The sequence below is a fragment of the Barbus barbus genome (assembly GCF_936440315.1).
Source record: "Barbus barbus genome assembly, chromosome: 2".
NCBI lineage: Eukaryota > Metazoa > Chordata > Actinopteri > Cypriniformes > Cyprinidae > Barbus > Barbus barbus.
Genome location: NC_136730.1, coordinates 6363966 through 6385872, shown reverse-complemented (window position 1 = coordinate 6385872; position 21907 = coordinate 6363966). Strand labels below are relative to the sequence as shown.

General features: G+C 35.7%; 2 protein-coding genes across 3 annotated transcripts; one reads left to right on the top strand and one right to left on the bottom strand.

Annotated features, from left to right (window-relative positions):
* Positions 1-1503: 1503 nt before the first annotated feature.
* LOC306879615 (protein TEX261) lies at positions 1504-5561 on the top strand. Of its 2 annotated transcripts, none has more exons than XM_079432711.1 (6): positions 1504-1718; positions 2289-2368; positions 2657-2810; positions 2911-2978; positions 3068-3170; positions 4186-5561. In XM_079432711.1, the coding sequence occupies exons 1-6, from the start codon at positions 1649-1651 to the stop codon at positions 4299-4301; spliced, it is 591 nt and encodes a 196-aa protein (XP_079288837.1). In that variant the 5' UTR covers positions 1504-1648; the 3' UTR covers positions 4302-5561. The 2 variants fall into 2 exon arrangements, with proteins under 2 accessions (XP_079288837.1, XP_079288838.1); XM_079432712.1 differs by having other exon boundaries at positions 1534-2055.
* Positions 5562-6628: 1067 nt separating this feature from the next.
* Positions 6629-8921, bottom strand: LOC306876968 (uncharacterized protein; the record flags this gene model as incomplete). Its single annotated transcript, XM_079428455.1, has 3 exons — positions 6629-6827; positions 8077-8271; positions 8917-8921. 3 exons carry the CDS (start codon positions 8919-8921, stop codon positions 6629-6631), a joined length of 399 nt encoding a protein of 132 aa, XP_079284581.1.
* Positions 8922-21907: the final 12986 nt, after the last annotated feature.

Here is a 21907-nt window from a genome sequence, read left to right as displayed (position 1 = left end):
TCATCTGGACAACTTTAAAGGCGATTTTCTCCATATTTGGATTTTTTTTTGCACCCTCAGATTCCAGATTTTCAAATAGTTATATCTCAGCTGAATATTGTCCTATTTAGGTTTGTCCATAACAAACCAAACATTGTTTATTCAGCTTTCAGATGACGTAGAAATCTCAATTTCGAAAAAACTGACACTTAAGACTGGTTTTGTGGTCCAGGGTCACAAATAATAAAAATGGGCCTTCTCTTGCGACACATGGGGGTCAAATACTTATGCAACAGCGTGTAAAGCTAATAGCCTATATACGTATCCTAAAAGATATTATGCCGCCATGGCTGTAAAATATGATGTTTTTGATCATTTTTTTTAACATAATGCCTGTGTAAATAAATTGTTATTGATTTGAATTATTATTTTTTTTATAAAAACAGCCATATTAAGTAAGTATCAGAATATAGTCGCTGTATGTGCTGTCAGTGTGAAAGCCTTTAGGTGAGTTTATCCGTCCATCTGGAAATACCTGGAATGAAAAGGGCAGCCTTTTCTCCTAACACCTCCACACTCCTATTCTTTGATAAAAGCATTTTAAATGGAGTACAATTATTTTCCACTCTCACTCACTTTTGCCTCTCTCCTTTTAAAAAGAATTTCATTCTGTAAGGATTCCTCTCACCCAAGAGAGCTTTTCATCTAACAAACACTATAAAGAATTCATGTTTTCCCCCAGAAACTGAAAGGTGTCTGATTTAGGTGTGTGTATCTGTGTGTGTGTTTGTGTGAGGCAGAAGGTGAAGAGATGTGTAGATGTGGATGTAATATGCATGACCAAAACAAGAGTAGAGCCGGAGAAAAAAAATCTAAATGTGTGAGGTCCTTGGAAAGCCCTTTTCTCTCTCTCTCTCTCTCTCTCTCTCTCTCTCTCTCTCTCTCTCTCTCTCTCGCTCTCTCCTCTCTCTCTCTCTCTCTCTCTCTCTCTCTCTCTCTCTCTCTCTCTCTCTCTCTCTCTCTCCTCTCTCTCTCTCTCTCTCTCTCTCTCTCTCCTCTCTCTCTCTCTCTCTCTCTCGCTCTCTCTCTCTCTCTCTCTCTCTCTCTCTCTCTCTCTCTGAATGTCTGTCTGCCGACCTGTTTATAAACTTGACGGAATTTGTTTCTCATGGGAAAAAAAGAATAATAATAATTTTTTTATTTTATTTTATATAAATGCACCTAATTGATGTGTTAGCAGAGCTGGAATCTATCTAGAAAGATTATTTAATTTAATTTAATTTAATTTAATTTTATATAAATTCATCTAACTGACGTGTTAGCAGATCTAGAAATATTTTTTTATTTTATTATATTTTATTTTACACCTAATTGTTGCATTAGCAGAGCTAGAATCTATCTGGACATTTTCTTATTTTATTTTTATTTTCATATTTTGAATTTAATTTAATTTATAAATGCACCTGGAATCTATCTAGACATTGGCTTCTATGTGGTGCAATACCGCTTCCGGCCTGAGTGGCGCTGTTTGTCAGCTGCGCCGCGCGCTACGTCTGAGAAAGCCGCAGAAGAAACTTTGACCACTTCAGTTGTTAGCCTAGCAGAGGAGACACACATCTACTTTATTGTTTACCAGCCCCGTATTTATTCGACTAGCCCTTTTAAAAAGATGTGGTTTATTTATTTACTCAGCTGGTTGTCGCTGGTGGTGCAGATATGTTTCGTTACTCTCGCTATCGGTGAGTTTTAAGTCGCCGCTGTTAGCCGCTAACTCCTCTTGCTGACGCGACCCACCACTCCTATGCCTTATCATCTATTAAATATCTGTTTATTGTCAATTAATAGTAGCCTATAGCAAAAATAATGATGTAAAACAGAACAAAAGTGGGCTGAGCTAAAACAAAACATAGGTCATATCTCTCTTGCTAAAATAATTTTACAGAATAATTGATAAACCCGTTGTGTTTCAGGCTTGCATTAGTTTTTAACATGTACTACACGGTAATGCATTACAAAAGCATTAATTAAGCCTTGAAATGGACCTTATAATGCACTCTTAAGATCCCATGAATAATGGTAACCATGATTAAATTACATTAATACTTATCTATACATTTATACACTTTTAGAAAGTATAATGCATTAAAGCACATGACAAACAACCACTTTCAGATGTAACAAGGAATATGCAAATATTATAATGCATTTTATTTGATTACCTTTTTAATGCATTACATAAAGGCTTGAAGTGAAGTGCTACGTATACAGTCTGTTTGTAGTTTTTCTGAGTTTGCTATTTGTCTTCACAGCTGCAGGCCTTTATTACCTGGCGGAGTTAATAGAGGAGTACACAGTCGCCACCAGCCGCATTATAAAATATATGATTATGGTGAGTATTACCTTTGTAGTAAACGTTAGCTTGAAATGCATATTAGTAATACTTGCACAGACTAATATTGTAGTAGCTTGAGGCATATCTGGTGACCAGGGTATCATACCACACACAAATCCAATTTGAATCAAATTCAGACTCTGTTCAGTCTAATATTTCAAGAGAGAGTTGCATGCAGTGAATTGCATATAGTGTCTTCTCTAACAATGCTTCAGACAGTATTGCACATTTTTTAGTGATGTTACGTTACACATGCGTCACGTCTCATCTAACTGGGACTCTCAGTTCTCCACAGCGGTGCTGGTGGGACTCTATCTGTTTGAGGGCTTCCCCACGCTCATGATTGGAGTGGGTCTCTTCACCAACCTGGTTTACTTCGGTCTGCTGCAGACATTTCCATACATCATGCTGACCTCACCAAACTTCATCCTGTCATGTGGTGCGTGATGAAGAGGATCTTAGGAGACGTTTATATGTCCTTTACGATGATCTTTGTGCTTGTGTTCTCCTCTCATCTGTATCTTTGCTCTCTTTTGCAGCACTGGTTGTGTTAAACCACTATATGGCCTTCCAGTATTTTGCGGAGGAGTACTATCCATTCTCTGAGGTAGGCTCTTTTTTTATTTTACTGACCGAAACAACACAAATTGCTGCATAAGTGATATCAAAGTTTAATGTGTGTGTGTGTGTTTTCAGGTTCTAGCATACTTCACTATATGTCTGTGGGTGATTCCGTTCTCATTCTTCGTTTCTCTCTCTGCTGGCGAGAATGTTCTTCCATCCACTGTGCAGCAGGGAGGTGAGTGACTGTGATCTTAGCAAATGTGATTTCCTACAGTCTATATGACCACATGGATATGTTAAACTATGCTTATGTACTGTACTTACAGGGCTGGGTGATTTACCGGTGCATCTATTAAAATGGTAGAAATATATATGTTCAAGAATGTTGTTTTTACAGTCATAAAAAGTAGTAGGATTAAGTAAAATGTAATGACATAATTAAAAATAATTAGCTTTTTTTAGTAATGCACGTGCCTTCAAATATGCAGTTTACTTTAACATTGTTTTAAACAAATGTACCTTAAAATATTTTTTGTAATTTATAAGCCCTCAATATATATTTAAATATGCATTGTTTTTAGTGTCATTTAATAAATAAGATATTTTTATTAAAGTAAATTTGCTCCTTTGTTAATTGTATATACATTCAAAAATATTTAAATGAGCATTTAATATTGAATATTATTTTACAGTCTAAATAAACATAGTAAAAAAAAATTAAAATGTATTAAAATACATTTGCATTTTGTAACTTTACATACCTTTGAAATATTCAAAAATGCATTTTACTTTGAACATTGTTTTCAGTCGGATTACATTTATAAATAAATTAGAGTAGAATAAATAGAAATGAATAGTTTATTAGCTTTTTGTATTCATAAACCGTTCAAAAATATTCAGTTGTACATTACTTTGAATGTTGTTCAATTAAGTCTAATTACGTAAAAAATACTAAATAAATAAAAATAAATATTTTATTAAAACTTTTTGTGATTCACATACCTTCAGAAAATATTAAAATATGCATTTTCTTTTCAGTCTAAGAATCAGTGAATGAATAAATAAATGTTTTTTTGTAATTTAGTCAATATGTTTAATAGGTGTTTTGTGGGGGGTTCCATAACAAAGTGTATATTATATTATAATCACCAATATTTAAAAAAATATTGTAATTTAAATCACCCACTTCTATCCAGACATTTACAATGGTCAAGTCTAAGCACTATCTATTATTTCCTCTGTTTTTTCAGACGATGTGGTGTCAAATTACTTCACGAAAGGCAAGCGGGGCAAGCGCTCAGGCATCCTGCTCATCTTCTCCTTTCTGAAGGAGGCCGTTTTGCCAAGCCGTCAGAAGATGTACTGATGAAGCGATTCAGAAGCACGTCAAGCGGAGGGGTTTGGGAGGGATTGTTCAGGCCACCGGCCCCTTTCAGTGGACCGCACGTTTTTTAGGAGGAACGATAATAATGAGATTGAATCTGTAGCCGGAGGAGAGGACCAGATCAGAACAAACGCACACAAACCCTCGAATGAACTTACTGTCTGTTGATTCATGTCGTCTTAGGCGTCTAAAGCCATGAAAGGGCTTGAAGTCTTTCATCTTTTGACGTGTCTGTACTGGATGATTGTGGAAGGGGCTTCGGCTTCTCTAGAGGCTCCTGCTGATTTTCTTCTAATCGCATCACTTTGAAAGCCAATGTTTGTGTTCGCTCATGAATGAATTGGTATGTCTGGATTATTTGTTCACATTTTAAAGAAATGTTTTACCCTGAATCCAATGTTCGGTTCGCTCGCTCTTCGCCACATCTTACACTACAAGTATTTGTTCAAAGTTAGACTTTTATAATGACCTGATGTCGAGTCAGTTTCAGTAAGGATTGTTTGTGTTGATTTATAAAATGGATTTATATCAGCCGTTGCTGTGACAAGCAAAGAAAAGCTAGTTTTTGTGTATAATGTTGCTTTAAATACTGCAGTCATGCTTAATTTGTGTGCTGTACAGAAATATAATAAAATTCAGTTGTATGAGTTTTTGAAAGGTAAACATTGTCATGTACAAATAAGAAGATGCTCAAAATGTGAATCTCAAAATCAGAAACATATCAGGTTACATTTCAGACCAAAATTACCAAAAAATAATAATAATCTTGCATTAGGAAAACAAGTTTTTTTAGGATTATTCATTAAGATTAGATTAAGCACTTTGAAAACTTTAGCAATAACATAAAGAAAGAGCAGATAATTGTTCAAAGTAAGCTTTGTTTTCTTTAAACTATATATATATTACTATATGTATGTATTTAATATAATGTGACCTGGATATTTTCATATCTGGTGAACATGTTTTGTGAGATTCACTCAAGCAGAACTGTGGTGTGTTTCACTTTTAGATTACATTTGGGTTGTGTAATATAGCTCTTTGGCCAAAATGCAGATTTTGTTAATTTACTTAAATGTGAAGAATTTCTAATAAAATGTCCGAATGACTCAGAGGGGCTCAAACACAGTCTGTACTGACACATTTGTGCTCCTCCTTATTTGGCAGATGGATCTTACACTCGGAGTGTGAGGTTGAGGAAAGGTCAGCACACATTCACTTCAGGAAGCTCTTGTCTGGGGAGCGAATCACTTAGGAGAGTGGAAGTTGCCCTTTGCTGGTGTTATCTGACTATTTTGTGGTGTGTTTCATAATGGCTGAGGTTAAAGTCGACATACAGAAAACTGGTTCTAGGTCAATGTGAAAGGGCAGCTCTTTTCTCGCATGTCAAAAATGAAGCCAAGCGTCCTCTGGGATCGGATGACGACAGCAGGGCTGTTTTGGGCTGTGACCCGGGTCACTGCGGTTTCGACCTTGACGCCTTCAGCCTCCAAACTGTATTCACTCAGAGTTCAGCTTTCATTCACACCTGCATCAGAGAACTTTCAGAGATTTTTTTTTTTTTTTTTGCCCTTATACATGTTTTCTGCTCCCTTTTTCACACTTTGATGTGCGTGCAGAGGCATGTTGCAGTTAAAAGCTACTCCACAAATTTTAACCTTTGCTCAGATTTTTTGTGTTTTGGAAAAGCATTCGACTCTGTCAAGAACGTGTCGGAGCCATAGACTTACAGGTGCATCTCAAAAAAATTAGAATATTGTGAAAAAAAAATTCTTGTAACTAAAAGTGAAACTTTCATATATTTTAGATTCATTACATGCAAAGTAAAACATTTCAAAAGGTTTTTTTGTTTTACCTTTGATGATTAGAGTTTACAGCTCATGAAAGTCAAAAATCCAGTATCTCAAAATTTTAGAATATTTTTTTTTTTGGTTGCACATGGGTCTTTTATTGCAGGGATGGAGATTTTACATTTTCACAACCCTAAAGATGATTCTGAACAAAACAAACTGTGACTGGCTGCTTTACATGTCAGTCAGACAGCTATTGGCCAGTGAAGGCTGCGATGGAGTCCGGACTTTTTATTGTCAACCAGAAATTTGAGAGACTATTCAAAACATGACTTTGGTGATACACTTTCTGAAATAAAAGGTACTTAAAAAAAATAAAAGTTGTTACTGGGGTGCACCTTTGTACCTTATTTACCCCTAAAGGGTGCATATTAGTACATTAAAATTAAATTTTTGTGCCTTTTGTTAAGGTACCACCCCAGTGATGGCTTTTGTACCTTTTTGTCTGAGTGTGTAATGTGTCTAATAGTGTCCTGGCTTCAGCTCCTCGGCCAGGTGCATGGCCACCTCAGTCCAGGGCGAGGCGTCTGGTTTTAGGGAGCGACCCAAGTGAGGAAGATCCAGCACACTGCAACACTGGAACTGCTGGAGATCATTTATCTGTTTGCTTTTCCTGATCTCCTGCTGTCTGTCTTTTCGCCAAATGGCGTGTTTCAGAAACCTGTTGCACAAACACATTTATGTTCATTTGCACATCTGACTTCATGCCATGAGTTTTTGAAATGTCATGCAATATTATGTAAATTAACCTAAATCACACACTGAGGAGTCTCTAACATTCAGTGACCATCAGTAGCATCTGATACCTGGCAGTGAGTCTGTGGCCTCAGCTAGCGAGGTCGAGAGGCGTGTGAGCTCTCTTGCCTTAAGCTTGTATGTCTGCCCCATTTCTCACTAGCGTCTCTGTACAGTCTGTCAGACCTTCATCTGTAGAGCTGAGGATACAACAGCACTGAGGAGGCTGACAACAGTTTTACTACACAGAGGACACAGATCTGACACCATGGAAACTTTACTAAAAATGGTGATTATGCTGACAGTGTATGCATTTTTTCATTCACTGGTAACTTGAGTTCAGTATCTAACAATTTGGCATAATTATATATTTAATAAAGGCATCATTTTGTACAATTCATTAGTTATTTATGTTATCATCAGTGCATGCTATTAAAAATCAATCAATCAATCAACCAATCAATCAATCAATCAATCAATCAATCATCAGTTTTCATCTTTCATCAAAATATAGTATTTGGTGAACTTGCTCCACCTTGAAAATTAGTTTCCTTTTTAGCTGATGTTGTCAATTCTGGTTTAATTTTTGCAAAACTCATTAGTGCATGTTATACAATAAATAAAATCCAAAAAATAAATAAATATTTTTTTAAACGTAATTTGTCATTAAAATCTAATAACATGCTCTGCCTTCAAAATGATCTTCCATTTGAGCTGATGTTACCAATACTGGTCTAATTTTGCACAATTCATCAGTGCATGTAAGCAAATAAGTAAATAAATAAATAAAGTTTTAATTTTTAATTAAAATATAATTAACTTGCTTTACCTCCAGAATGCCTTTTTTGGGGGGGTTGATGTTGCCATTTCTGGTCTAAATCTCTGGTCTAAATTATTAAAAACATAAAATTGAAAAAAAAAAGAAAAAAAAAAATATATATATATTTAAAAACCATTCTAGTATACTACACTCACCTTTCCTACTCCAATCAAATCTCAGTGGATAAAATCAAGTCCCCACTATTTTCTTTCTTGGTTCGTTCCAAAATAATAACTAAAAATAATAACTAAAATTTATTGTAAATGCTGTTTAATGCTTACTTTAATGCAAGAAACAAAGTAAGCTGCATTTTAGTACTCATTTCAGTGTTTACCTTCATTATTAAAGCTCATACACCTCGATCTGGGCTCCGTGTTCCAGCAGGTAAATGAGGCAGATGTGTGTGTTGGGTCGGCTCTGAGCACTCAGCACCATATGTACAGGTCTGCGTCCACGAGGACAACTGCCATTCACATCCACAATCCCACCGGCCTCCAGCAGCAGCTCCATACAGTCCAAGTGTCCGTGTAGAGCTGCTATATGAAGCACACTGAGACCCCGACACACACACACATGTTATGGATTACATCTGACTTCATACACTAAAAATCGGATCACTTGGTTAAAGTATGCAATAAATAAAACAATAAATAAATAATGCAAAAATGGCCTAATCCAATCAAATGCCTTTTTCAGTTGATGTTACCAATCCTGGTCAAGTTTTACACAATTCCTAAGTGCATGTTATTAAAAATAAAAACAAACATTTGTTCAATATTGTGGACAATCTTTCATTAAAATGCCTCCAAAATCCTTCCAAAATAACAATCAAGATACAGATTTATGCAACATCAGTCATGTTAAAGTCAAAAATTTGGTTTAGCGCCACATCATTTCATTTTATAGATGTGAAATTATTCCATTAATATTAACACTTGTATATGCCTTATCTTTATCAATTCCATGGTCATTATTGACGTCTATAAATATGTCCAATCCACTCATTTGGAAATCAAGACTCAGTTTTCTCTTCATTGAATGAGGCCGGCTGCATAAACTGTTTAGTCTAGTCTTAAAAAGTTAGTTTTTAAGTAAGTTTTTTTTTCTTCAAGACTGGTCATAACTTTTTTAATTCAGTTATGAAAAGGTAGATTGGTCTTATTTATATTGGAGAAGTAGGCCTAGGACTGATTACCCCATGGCAACTACTAGTTGGTCAAATTAGTCCTTAAGACAGTCTTAACATAGTGGCTAAGTTTATGCAACCCTTGTCTATATGTGACCCTGGAGCACAAAAGCAGTCATAAGTAGCACTGGTATATTTGTAGCAATAGCCAAAATACACTGTATGGGTCAAAATTATAGATTTTTCTTTTATGCCAAAAATCATTAGGATATTAAGTAAAGATCATGTGTAGGCGATGTGTGAGAGTATAAAGCACGCACGTGTGAAACACTTCTCTCTCCGGCGGAAATGTACGAACCCTCCGAGCCCGAGATCCGGAATCACCCGACTGAGTAATGCTAGAAATAAACCAATGTAGTGAGTTTATACTTATGTTAATCATTATGGGTTATTAACACCACAACTTATACAAAATATTACATAAAATGTGTTATTTTATTCAAACAATTTCTAAAAACATTGAGTTTGTTGATGTTTCTTTCTCTGTGTCCATGGAGTCTCTCCTGTCAATCAAACTCAAGTGCGCGAGCAGTTCATTCCACATCATCTGCGTCAGGATGCTTGACAAACATGAACGCTTTTAATTGTCATTTCTTTGTCATTTCTTTCTTTCATTGTGGGTTTTATGTAAACTGATCTCAGTATAAGCTCATGGAAACCACATTAGATAAATGTTTTCTGCTTAAAATATCATGTCAACTCCCATCATCTGATAAAATGCTGAACTGGACATGTATTTATGCAGGATATGTGCATATATGATCCACTCAAATAATACAGATCCCTAAAGGGGGAAGGTTATCAAGTGCCCTTCAAGAGGTTAGCCTTTTGAGATCATAATTGATGCAAAGTGCACACTGGTACATCTAAAACAATGCTTTGTTGAGCAACCTGCCAGCTGCTACAAAATCTGCCAAAATATTTTTTACTTGCCTTTTGTTCATGTGACTGCATGCAGAGATTGATCTGTATTATTGATTTTGCTCATGGCATCCAAATGCATCTCTCTGAATCTGCAGAAGACATGATTTGGGATGATATGGGTAGTTATGTTCTCTGTTTCTCTGTGGGTCCTCAGTGATCAGTGCTTTCTGCTGAGAGGCGTCAGATGCTCAAGTCTCATTTAAATATTAACAAATCAGTATCTCCTTTAGTCCTTACTAAATCAGATCATTATACTACAAATTGTGTTTTATTAGGGCTGTCAATTTGAAATTAGTGCTACTGTACATTAAAAACAACACAATATGAAAAAGAAAATGATGTAGAAATAAAACAAACAATATACTGACTTCTACTTTTTCTCTATTCAGTGCTTTTGTCTAACTAATTTAATAAATGTCTTTGAATTATTGAATTATATTTATTTGAATTGTTTTTCGAAATGAAAAAGAAATTAATACTTAAGGACACAAATAAATTCTATTTCAATAAATGCTGTTTTCAATAATCAGAAATATTACAATGATTTCTGAAGGATCATGTGACTCTAAAAACTAGAGTAATGATGCTGAAAACTCAGCTTTGATCACAGGAATAAATTACATTTTTAAATATATTCAAATGGAAAACAGTTATTTTAAATTGTAATAATATTTCACAATTTTTATATTTTTCCTGTATTTCTGATCAAATAAATGCAGCCTTAATGAGCAGAAAAGGCTTCTTTGAAGGTCAGAAATATATACATAAATTATATATTTATGTATATATACATTTTATATAAATATTTGTGTGTATATATATATATATATATATATATATATGTATGTATAATGATACATTTATTTAATTAATCGTAATATCATATAATGCTTAAAATTTTGACTTGATTAGCAGCATTAACAGGAAAAAGAGACACTGTGAACTTCTGAACCGCAGCGTTTCTCGGCCGCTGTGAGCCTAAAGGCAGAGGAAGGGGTCACTCTGACAAAATGTCAATAGAAACTGATCCTAACTCCATCTTTAAATGCCCTCAAACTATGTCACATCTTTCGAAAGAGAGCCACCTCGCTGTGCTGTCATGAGGTCATGTACCGAGCACATAAGCTCAGGGCGCAGATGAGGGTCACGACCTTTGTGTGCTTCATCTCTGATCTGGGATCAGTTCTGTTGGAGGGCTGAAGGGAGCAAAGGGACACGGACGAGAACGAGCCTCTGGTCACAGATTAAATGGGGGATAGAGTAAGTGAAGATTACAGATGAATGTTGGCTGATGAAACTCGCTGGAAGCTTCCCTGAAAATGAGATCATGGATTTCTCTTGCCAGATGTTGTACATTACCATTGGCCACTGACTAGACCAATAAGGATGCGACTACTCTGAAGAGTTCGGAGCTATGGCACCAGCGCACAAACGACCGAACACCAATAAAAAACAAACACTGTGAAGGCCAAATGTGCCTGAGGAGAGTCTCTTTCTGACTCAAATGAACACTCAGTTAGTAGCACTTTCCAATCAAGCTTTATATGTTTGTAGTTGATGCAACAAAACTTTCAATGTGTTTAATGCTAATTTACCCATATTGATACATTTTATGTATAAATAAACGTGTTAATGTGTACAAACTAAAGATAAATATAAGCTCATTTAATTTAGTTTAAAATAAAATAAAAATGAATAAAATTATATAGACAAAAAAAAAATAATACAAAAAACAATTAAAACTCAAATAAAATATTATATAAAAATAAAAATAAATGTATATAAAATGATATTACAATTATACTAAAACTCAAAATATTAATAAATATTAATCAAATAAAAACTCAAAATATTAATAAAAACTTTAGAATTGGAAATCAACAATATGGCCTATAGTGCATTAACTGTATTGTATTGTATTGTAAGGGGTTTTACCTTCTATTTAAAAAAAAAATAAAATACTGTTTTTCTATTTCAGAAAAAGAACAACGTAAGAAAACAAAGTAAGATGCCATCATTCGAAAAGTAAAATATTGTGATACTTTTTTGGAGCAGCATGTAACAAATCAACTGCAGTAGGACCAAGAAAATGCATTTAGGTAGTAAACAGGATCCATTTCGATTTCAAACTGAATTGAATGTGAAAATAATCTGAAGTGATGGATGGCTGTTCCTTGAACTTTATAGGAACGCGAGCAGTAAAAAAGATCCGTACAAAGCACATCTATATTTGATGAATCCCATTTTGCAGGGCTCATTCTGAGCCGGGTTCATGTAAGTGCGCTGATGTTCGCTCTCTCTCATAGTCTCCTCGAACTCCTCATCCTCCTGTTTGTTTTATACTGCTCTCCCTCTCTCCCTCTCTCTCCGTTCAGCCCTACACTAATGCACACTGGCATATTCTGCAGCTCTGAGTCGCAGTGTAGCCTGGTGAAGCGCAGTGACCGTATGACGACCCCACACACCCGCCCCACCCGGAGACAGAGAGAGATGGCGACTAAACTGTAAGGCAAAAGAGTATGAGATCAATAAAGCTATTAATGCAGTCTGCTTTATATAAAGCCTTGAAATGAAAGAAGAGGCAATCCTTTAAGACCCCAAAATTGTGGTTTTGTGGCTTTTGGTACATGTGTGTTGGCCATCTCATCTGTAAGCTAAACATTGACAAAATTTACTTTTAAAAGAAGGTTAAACCTTGTTTTTTTTTTCTTCTCTTTGAGGATAAATGGGAAAAACTTCACGGTTCTTCTTGACTGCCAGAGTTTGTAGAATCAATCAGATGCTTTCATGAATGAAATGCTGAAATACAGGGTTTCTGCAGGTTTAAGGAAGGTACATTTAAGACCAAGAAAATGTAAGGGATGTGCTAAATGGAAGTAAATGTCAATAAGGTCTCTAAATATAAATGTCTTGTATTCGTAAGTTTGAAAATGAACTTCCAATAGATCTGCATCACTTTTTCTTTCATTTTACAAAACAAGCTGTACCCTCTGATCCGTGATGTTGTTCATCAGTATTTTGTCTTGTTTCAAAGTGCAAAGTTGCATCAAAATGCATCAGAAAGCAAATTACATTAAATAAAAAGTCAGGTTTTCTGATAAATTGATCAAAATTCCTTTAGTTTGATTTTTGTATTTGAATGTGTAGGAACTTTTTAGTTTTGTTTGGACTTTTGTAAATTTAAGATTCTCTGCTCTGATTTAAGGTCTTTGTAGGCCTTCGTTTGTGGAAGGGCCAATTAAGAGTTTAAGACATTCAGAAACCCAGTAAGTAAAATCTGGTCTGTGGCAGGGTTATTATAATTACCTAAAACTAAAACCATAAAAAAAAAAAACTTTTTAATGAGCCTTCTTGAAACAAAATAATCGTCTAAAATAAAACTAATTCTAAATCTATTTATACTTATTTTATTTCAGCTAGTTGCCAATGCATATCTAATTTTTGTTTAGTTTAACTTGAAATAAAATAACTAAAACTTAATAGACTAAATGTAATAAATTAAAAAATGCTAAAAACTATATTAAAGAAAAGTAATAAAAATGACAAAAGCAACAAAATGACCAAAATTTTAAATTAAAGTGAACTAAAGCTTACTGGTAATTAAAATAATAATAAAAAAGTATTATCATTATGTCCCGCTCAAACTTTGCCCAAACATTCATGTCAAGAAAGAGAAGACAACTGCACTCAACACCCAAAGCAATGTGCCAAAAAACACAGACACCCTAGAAATCACCTAAAGTAGCAATGCTGTTGCATGCAACATCAACACCCTAGCACTGGCGAGTTTTACATCACATTTTATTCTAGAAATGTACATTTTCTTTACAGGATGATTTGAGTGACACCTTTCAGATCAACTATTGCTCTTAGGACCTCTTGAAGTCAGTCAATTAGTATTATGCATCTCAGACTGCAGAAGTGTATTGTGTTATTGTTGGTAAATTATGCATGTCATAAAGAAAAGAGAAGGAGATAGTGTCCTCATCGCTCTCCTGCGTGTGCATGGGATACATCTTTGATGTGTTTCTTTCAGGCGGCAGGACAAACATCCCATCTGTGTCCCATCTTCCGTAACATCCTGAAGGACTCTATAGCTCCAGCTATAATATATATGGAGAAGCAGAAAAAGAAGGAGAGAAAATACTGTGGGAGTGAGGAAGAGAAAGATTGAATTTTGTTTTACTGTTTCATTTAGTCTCCTGATTATGAAAACATGCAAGGTGATTAATTAATCTGAGCTTGTGTGAAGACTACATTTGAACGAACCTGTAACCTTAAACATTTCAGCATGTTATATTATCAAAACTCCAGAACATCTTCATTTCCATATTTCCATCTGATTGTCAAAATTTTGCGCTTTTGCATATATTGCCCAATGGAATTTGACCCTGATGGAAACATCCATTGAATTTTAATTAATCATACATTTTCAAAGCTGCTATTTAGTGTATTTTTACTTTGATTATCTCTTTATCCCAACTCATTGCTAAAGCTTTAGGTATGAGCATTAAAGATTACAGCCTTCATCTGATGTGACAAAACGCTGTGACATTGGCTGATGTATAGGTTAAAATTGCAAGTTTTTGTAGGGGAAAAATGAAGACATTTTCACCAAATAAAAAATATTATGTTAAAATATGTGGCATTAAAATATTTGTCTGTTCTGTGATTTGAGGTATTTTCAAATATAAGCAGGCAAATGTGTGTTTAGGTTTATCCAGACTGATCTGAGCATGTGTTGGTACATGGTGTGTGTCACAACATTTTGGAGCAGATGCATCTGAGAAGAAGAAAGAAGGTGAGTGTGAAGTCGCCCTGGGCTGCTTGTCTCTTGAGATTTATTTTTCGGGTGTGTCAAGGATGTCAGAATGGTGTGTGTGTTCCTGGTCTATATATTACACTGTCTGGTGTGTGTTTAAATTTAGTCAGTGTTCAGTCCTTAAAAGAAAATGTCAGCCCAAAAATGAAAATTTGCTGAAAATGTCTTCGCCCTCAAGCCATCCAAAATGTAGATTTGTTTCTTCATTGTAACAGATTTGGAGAAGTGTAACATTATATCACTTGCTCACCAATAAATCCTCTGCAGTGAATGGGTGCCGTCAGAATGAGAGTCCAAACAGCTGATAAAAACATCACAAGAATCTACAAGTAATTCACACCACAACAGCCCATCAGTTAACATCTTGTAAAGTAAAAAGCTGCATGTTTGCAAGAAACAAAACCATTATTTTTCTGTTGCTTCTGGCTGATTCCTAATGTTGCTTTCTCCAGTGAAAAAGTTGTCTTGTCTAAATCAGGAGAGAAATATCCACAGATTAAGAGGATCCACTGGTGAGAAAGTGTTGTAATGCTACATTTCTCCAAATCTGGTCCCATAAAACAACAAACTCATTCTGGATGGCTTGAGGGTGAGTACATTTTTGAACTATTCCTTTAATGCTTTCTTTTTTATGGCTATTTAAGTAAATACGCAGTACTATTTAAGTTTAAGTACACAGCAAATATTAAACTAATAGAGCTCGTTAATGAAAATCAATTGCTTGGCCAATAAAATTATAAACCGTTTATCATCCAAGGCAGTGAACGCTTCGACAGAAAGCAGAGATGACAATAACACCTGTGAGAAATAAATCACTCTCCTGCCCAGCCGAACTCTCAGCAGCCAGTCCAGATTACTGTCCTGCCCTCACCAGGACCGGTCGGCTTCAGACGTGTGAACACTGTCACCGTCGTCAGAGAACATTAGCACTGAGGCCGCTGCTCAGGTCAGAGAGCATGAATCGTAAGGTCAGCCTGAGGTCAACCAACAGGAAACGCCATGAACATCATGCCGTGAAAGTATAATCAGCTGTGACAGAAACATGCTGATCTATTGACTCTGCATGACAAAATTACAGAGGGGTTTTCATTGATTGATAGATACTATCATGATGGTTTATTCGTAGGTAGAACTGGCCATTCAAAAAGTCATTCACAAACGATTTTATTGAAATGCAAATCATTACAAATAAATTGTAATTGTATAAATTATATATATATATATATTCTATATAGGTAGGCTACTTACTATGACAAACCATTTAGTTTTTTTTAAATATTGGGAGTCTAGTTACTCTCTTTTAATGGCAAAAACTGTAAATATAAATGATGTGCATATGTAAACAGGTTTGGTCATCAAGTCTGACACTCTGAAGGCTAATGGCTGAAAAAAAATAAAACCCAAAGGCAAAAAAACAGAGCCAAAACTAACAGTCTCTGTTGAAATCCAGAGAGAATACACTCACGGATCCACAGTCACATCTGTCCCTGGAGTTTGTGGAAGATCAGACCAAACACTAATCTAATTATCTAATGAATTATTTACTCAGCTACATCTGCTTTATCAGCAAGACCAATGCTGACAGATGGGCCGTGATATGAAATCAATGACGGACACTAATGGTACAGTTCTTCTTTACATCCACACATTAATCGACGAGAAGTTCAGACATAGTATTTTGCATTCTAAAAAGTGAATTGACAGTCATTACAATTATGCAAAAACAGAGAAACTGTCTTGGAAAAATTGTTATATAAAATGTTATATAAAAAAAATACTTTATTTAGTTAGATGCAGCATTTGGACTCCATTTTGGGGGGAAAATTGTTTTCTTGTCCGAATTTGGGGGTAAAGGACCTGGCAACTGCTAGACATCCATCATCCCCCCGCAGGCTTTGGAGGTAATTTGGCTTGGTTTCTACTAAGAGGAGCACCAACATGATTGGTGGAGAACAGATGTAGGAGAAGATGATTGGATCAGAGGGAGAGTGAGAGGAGGGATGTCTGACACTGCTGTTAGATTATAATTGTATCTGGCACTTATAGGCACATTTAGCATTTATGACTAATAATGCATGCGTTCAAATGCGCGCATTTATGCATACATTTTCTCTCTCTAGGGCTGTAGATAAAACACTGTTTGCTGTTTAACCCACATTAGATGGATTACTGTTTACAGATGAGCAGATATAGACAGACATCCAAGCTCATGAGGTTTGTGCAGAATTCAGGACTGAATTGGGCCTGAATTGAAGTTGCAGACAGGATGCAGAAAATGTATTTATTTTAAATTTAAAGTAAAATTCAAATGGATTATGTACATTACCATTCAGGTCTGGTAAGATTTTTATTTTTTTCAAAAGAAGTCTCATCAAGATGAAAAAAGCAAACAAACAAAAAACAGGAAAAATAGGACAATTGTGAGATATTGCAATTTAAGATAACTTGCATCTATTTTAATATACTGCAAAATGTCATTTATTCCTGTGATCAAAGCTGTATTTTCAGCATCATTACTCCGGTCTTCAGTGTCACATGATCCTTCAGAAATCATTCTAATATACTGATTTACTGCTCAGGAAACATTTCTGATTATTATTGATGTTGAAAACAGTTGTGCTGCTTCATTTTTGGGGAATTCATCAGGATTTTTTTATGAATAGAAAGCAATATAAATAACATGTCACATTATCAATGTATTTACTGTTATTTTTTATTAATTTAATGCGTCCTTGCTGAATAAAAGTATGAATTTTTTAAAAACCCCAAACTGACCCCAAACTTTTGAATTTTATTTTAATACCTGAATGTGGATGAACACTCCAATTTACCCCAAATTATTCTGAAAACTATGTAATAGACATTCTATAGTGCTGCAAGGCAAACACAACATCTGTTTTGCTGACTGTTAATTGTGTTGACAGTCTTCTACATATCGGAATAAATTGGCATAATTAGTCTAAATGAATGACATAACTGTGGCAAAACTCCTCTGTTGCGAGGCTGTGTTGTGTTTGTGTGAATTGCTATTCAGCAAATTCCTCTTCCTGTAATTCTAATTCCAATTTGATTCAAATTCCAACAGAAAAAGTAGATTTTTTTTAACATTCTATATGGAACTCAGATGGACCAGATGCACACAGACCACATTCACATGCTCATATAAATGTACTATAGGCTATGCATCATGTTCAGGTCTCTTTCAGTCAAATAAACAGCAGCTTTACTTCTCTCCATATCTCTGTCCACGGCTTCTCTGGAGACCATCAAAGCGCTCCAGTAATGGATCTTTGGGGAGGTGCTAATGTGACGGACAGCAGGGAAGTGTGACAAACATTCAGAGAGCATTTCACTCAGCCATGGCTTTAAAAGGGGCTCCACAGAATGGATATAAAGAGCTTTGTTTCTCTCAGTTTCTTTCCGTTTCTTTACTATAGACGACCTTGCATTTTGAAAGAAATGGACAAAAAGCCCCCGTGATAAAATGGGAGTTTATGAACAGATAGTTTTTCTTTAAAGGTGAAGTGCGTCATTTTTTAAGTTAAAATATTTTTAGCGTCTGTGAATGTGGATCGATAGCTATAAGTATTTTGATGGTTGATTGCAGTAGTTTAAACGCTATATGAATTTCAACTGTTCCGGTATTCATGTATTTCATGGTGAGTTTTGCCATTTTTATTTGCTAGTGGTGTAGAGATGACATGCTTACATCTAAATTTGGATGTGCATACAAGAACCACACTGATGCATCCCCACTTGTGGGGATAATATTATGTTGAAAGAAATAATGGCATATAAATCTAAACCACCACCATCCCATGATTCTGGAGAAAAGACTTCAGGTTTTGGCTCCAGACAGTATTTTTGATGATTAATAAGCCCACAGGCTGTGATATCACAAGTCTGAGATTGCAAAAATGGCACCTCAGTTTGTCCTAAAGGGCAATTGCAAAAATGCAGTTGAGCAAACAAATACATAATTCATGAACACATAATCTAAATAATTAAATGTTAATTGCAATATTCCTGCAGTGATTGAACAGCAGGACGCACAAAACTCGATTTTTTCAATTTTGATGAAAATATGAGTGTTGTTGTGTCTACAAATCTCACCACTACAATGCTGTGGTTCCGATGGTTGCCAAGGCATTTCTATGAAGTTGGTAAGGGGTTTTGAGTAGTTTTTAGTTCAATGCTAAGCAGTTGCTATTAAAAAATTACAGTAAAACAGCAGTTATGGTTACCAAAACCATAAAAATAAGGTAGCCCTACAACTGAACTTACATTTTTGCCAATAAACAATATATTTCATTAAAGGGTTACTCCACCCCAAAATGAAAATGTAGTCATTAATGAGAATGCTTTTTGTATGCAAAGAAAACAAAAATAACGACTTTATTCAACATTTGAGAGAGTGTCTGCTGGACACAAACTGCGTATGCTGTTTTGTGTCAGCCGCACCACACAGATACGCTGTTTTCGTTCAATTCAAAACGTACAAACCCGATTCCAAAAAAGTTGAGACACTGTACAAATTACGAATAAAAAAGGAATGCAATAATTTACAAATCTCATAAACTTAGATTTTATTCACAATAGAATATAGATAACATATCAAATGTTGAAAGTGAGACATTTTGAAATGTCATGCCAAATATTGGCTCATTTTGGATTTCATGAGAGCTACACATTCCAAAAAAGTTGGGACAGGTAGCAATAAGAGGCTGGAAAAGTTAAATGTACATATAAGGAACAGCTGGAGGACCAATTTGCAACTTATTAGGTCAATTGGCAACATGATTGGGTATAAAAAGAGCCTCTCAGAGTGGCAGTGTCTCTCAGAAGTCAAGATGGCAAGAGGATCACCAATTCCCCCAATGCTGCGGCGAAAAATAGTGGAGCAATATCAGAAAGCAGTTTCTCAGAGAAAAATTGCAAAGAGTTTGAAGTTATCATCATCTACAGTGCATAATATCATCCAAAGATTCAGAGAATCTGGAACAATCTCTGTGCGTAAAGGTCAAGGCCGGAAAATCCATACTGGATGCCTGTGATCTTCGGGCCCTTAGAAGGCCCCACTGCATCACATACAGGAATGCTACTGTAATGGAAATCACAACATGGGCTCAGGAATACTTCCAGAAAACATTGTCGGTGAACACAATCCACCGTGCCATTCGCCGTTGCCGGCTAAAACTCTATAGGTCAAAAAAGAAGCCATATCTAAACATGATCCAGAAGCGCAGGTGTTTTCTCTGGGCCAAGGCTTATTTAAAATGGACTGTGGCAAAGTGGAAAACTGTTCTGTGGTCAGACGAATCAAAATTTGAAGTTCTTTTTGGAAAATTGGGACGTCATGTCATCCAGACTAAAGAGGACAAGGACAACCCAAGTTGTTATCAGCGCTCAGTTCAGAAGCCTGCATCTCTGATGGTATGGGGTTGCATGAGTGCGTGTGGCATGGGCAGCTTACACATCTGGAAAGGCACCATCAATGCTGAACGGTATATCCAAGTTCTAGAACAGCATATGCTCCCATCCAGACGTTGTCTCTTTCAGGGAAGACCTTGCATTTTCCAACATGACAATGTCAGACCACATACTGCATCAATTACAACATCATGGCTGCGTAGAAGGAGGATCCGGGTACTGAAATGGCCAGCCTGCAGTCCAGATCTTTCACCCATAGAAAACATTTGGTGCATCATAAAGAGGAAGATGCGACAAAGAAGACCTAAGACAGTTGAGCAACTAGAAGCCTGTATTAGACAAGAATGGGACAACATTCCTATTCCTAAACTTGAGCAACTTGTCTCCTCAGTCCCCAGACGTTTGCAGACTGTTATAAAAAGAAGAGGGGATGCCACACAGTGGTAAACATGGCCTTGTCCCAACTTTTTTGAGATGTGTTGATGCCATGAAATTTAAAATAAACTTATTTTTCCCTTAAAATGATATATTTTCTCAGTTTAAACATTTGATATGTCATCTATGTTGTATTCTGAATAAAATATTGAAATTTGAAACTTCCACATCATTGCATTCAGTTTTTATTCACAATTTGTACAGTGTCCCAACTTTTTTGGAATCGGGTTTGTAAATATACATAGAAGACATATCCATGTGGTGTGGCTGACACAGAACAGCGTCCAGCGGATACTCTCCAAAATGGTGCTACGCTGATGTGGAGGAGACGAATTGTTGAATAAAGTCGTTATTTTTGTTTTCTTTGCGTACAAAAAGAATTCTCGTGGCTTCATAACATTACGGTTGAGCCACTGATGGCAGATGGACTATTTTGGCAACATCTTTCATACTTTTCTGTACCTTCGGTTTTCATCCAAAATATCTTAAATTGTATTCCGAAGACGAACGAAGCTTTTACGGGTTTGGAACGACATGGGGGTAAGTGATTAATGACAAAATTTTCATTTTGAGGTGGAGTAACCCTTTACTGTGGGCCTTATCATACACCCGGCGCAAGGCACAGCACAAGGTTTTTGCTAGTTGCCTGCTGGTCTAAAAAAAGAGGTGTATTCAGGCGCATTGTTGGCACGTTGCTATTTTGAGAAACTGAAAATAGACTATGCCATAGACCAACTCAAACCTGGTCTAAAGTCTAGCAATATTTTTTGTTATTTAAGATGTGTTTCTTCATCAAAATATCCATAATGCTTACAAGAATACAAGTTATTTATCTTAATTTAATGCTGTATATTGAGCAGCGGACGATGTAAACCACACGAGATACATGATACGCTACAAGAAACTGTATGTCTGTCTAATAGTACACTGTGTGTACTGAGTATATGTATGTGTATATTACACATTGTCATCTGTATAAGTCTGTACGTATGTATGGTAATGTCTATATGTAAATTGTTTCTGCACTGTCTGGAGCACGCTCTCAAGAATTTCACTCACGAAGGCACATGTGCTGTGGTGATGTAACAATAAAAGTGATTTGATTTGATTTGATTTGATTTGAAGAAGAAAAAATGCCACCTAGTGTGCAGGCGTGAATTAGCAGAAGGAGAACATTCGCCTCGCCTTTTCGCATCGCACTCAAATAAAATAGGGCTTTAATGTTCCATCCAAAAAATAAATAAATAAATAAAATAAAAAAACTTTGATAACCACTATATGCAGGCAGTAAAGGAAACACGTGATAAATTTGAGTTTTTACACAAGCTGAGGTAAACACACACTAAAATTATGCAGTAAACATTAGGCCTAATTAAACATCATAAGATA

Bases quoted from the DNA above. Each gene is read 5' to 3' on its own strand.
- LOC306879615 (XM_079432711.1), top strand. From the start codon at position 1,649: ATGTGGTTTATTTATTTACTCAGCTGGTTGTCGCTGGTGGTGCAGATA. The intron at 2,811-2,910 runs GTGCGTGATGAA...TCTCTTTTGCAG, and splicing joins AAACTTCATCCTGTCATGTG to CACTGGTTGTGTTAAACCAC. The intron at 3,171-4,185 runs GTGAGTGACTGT...CTGTTTTTTCAG, and splicing joins ATCCACTGTGCAGCAGGGAG to ACGATGTGGTGTCAAATTAC.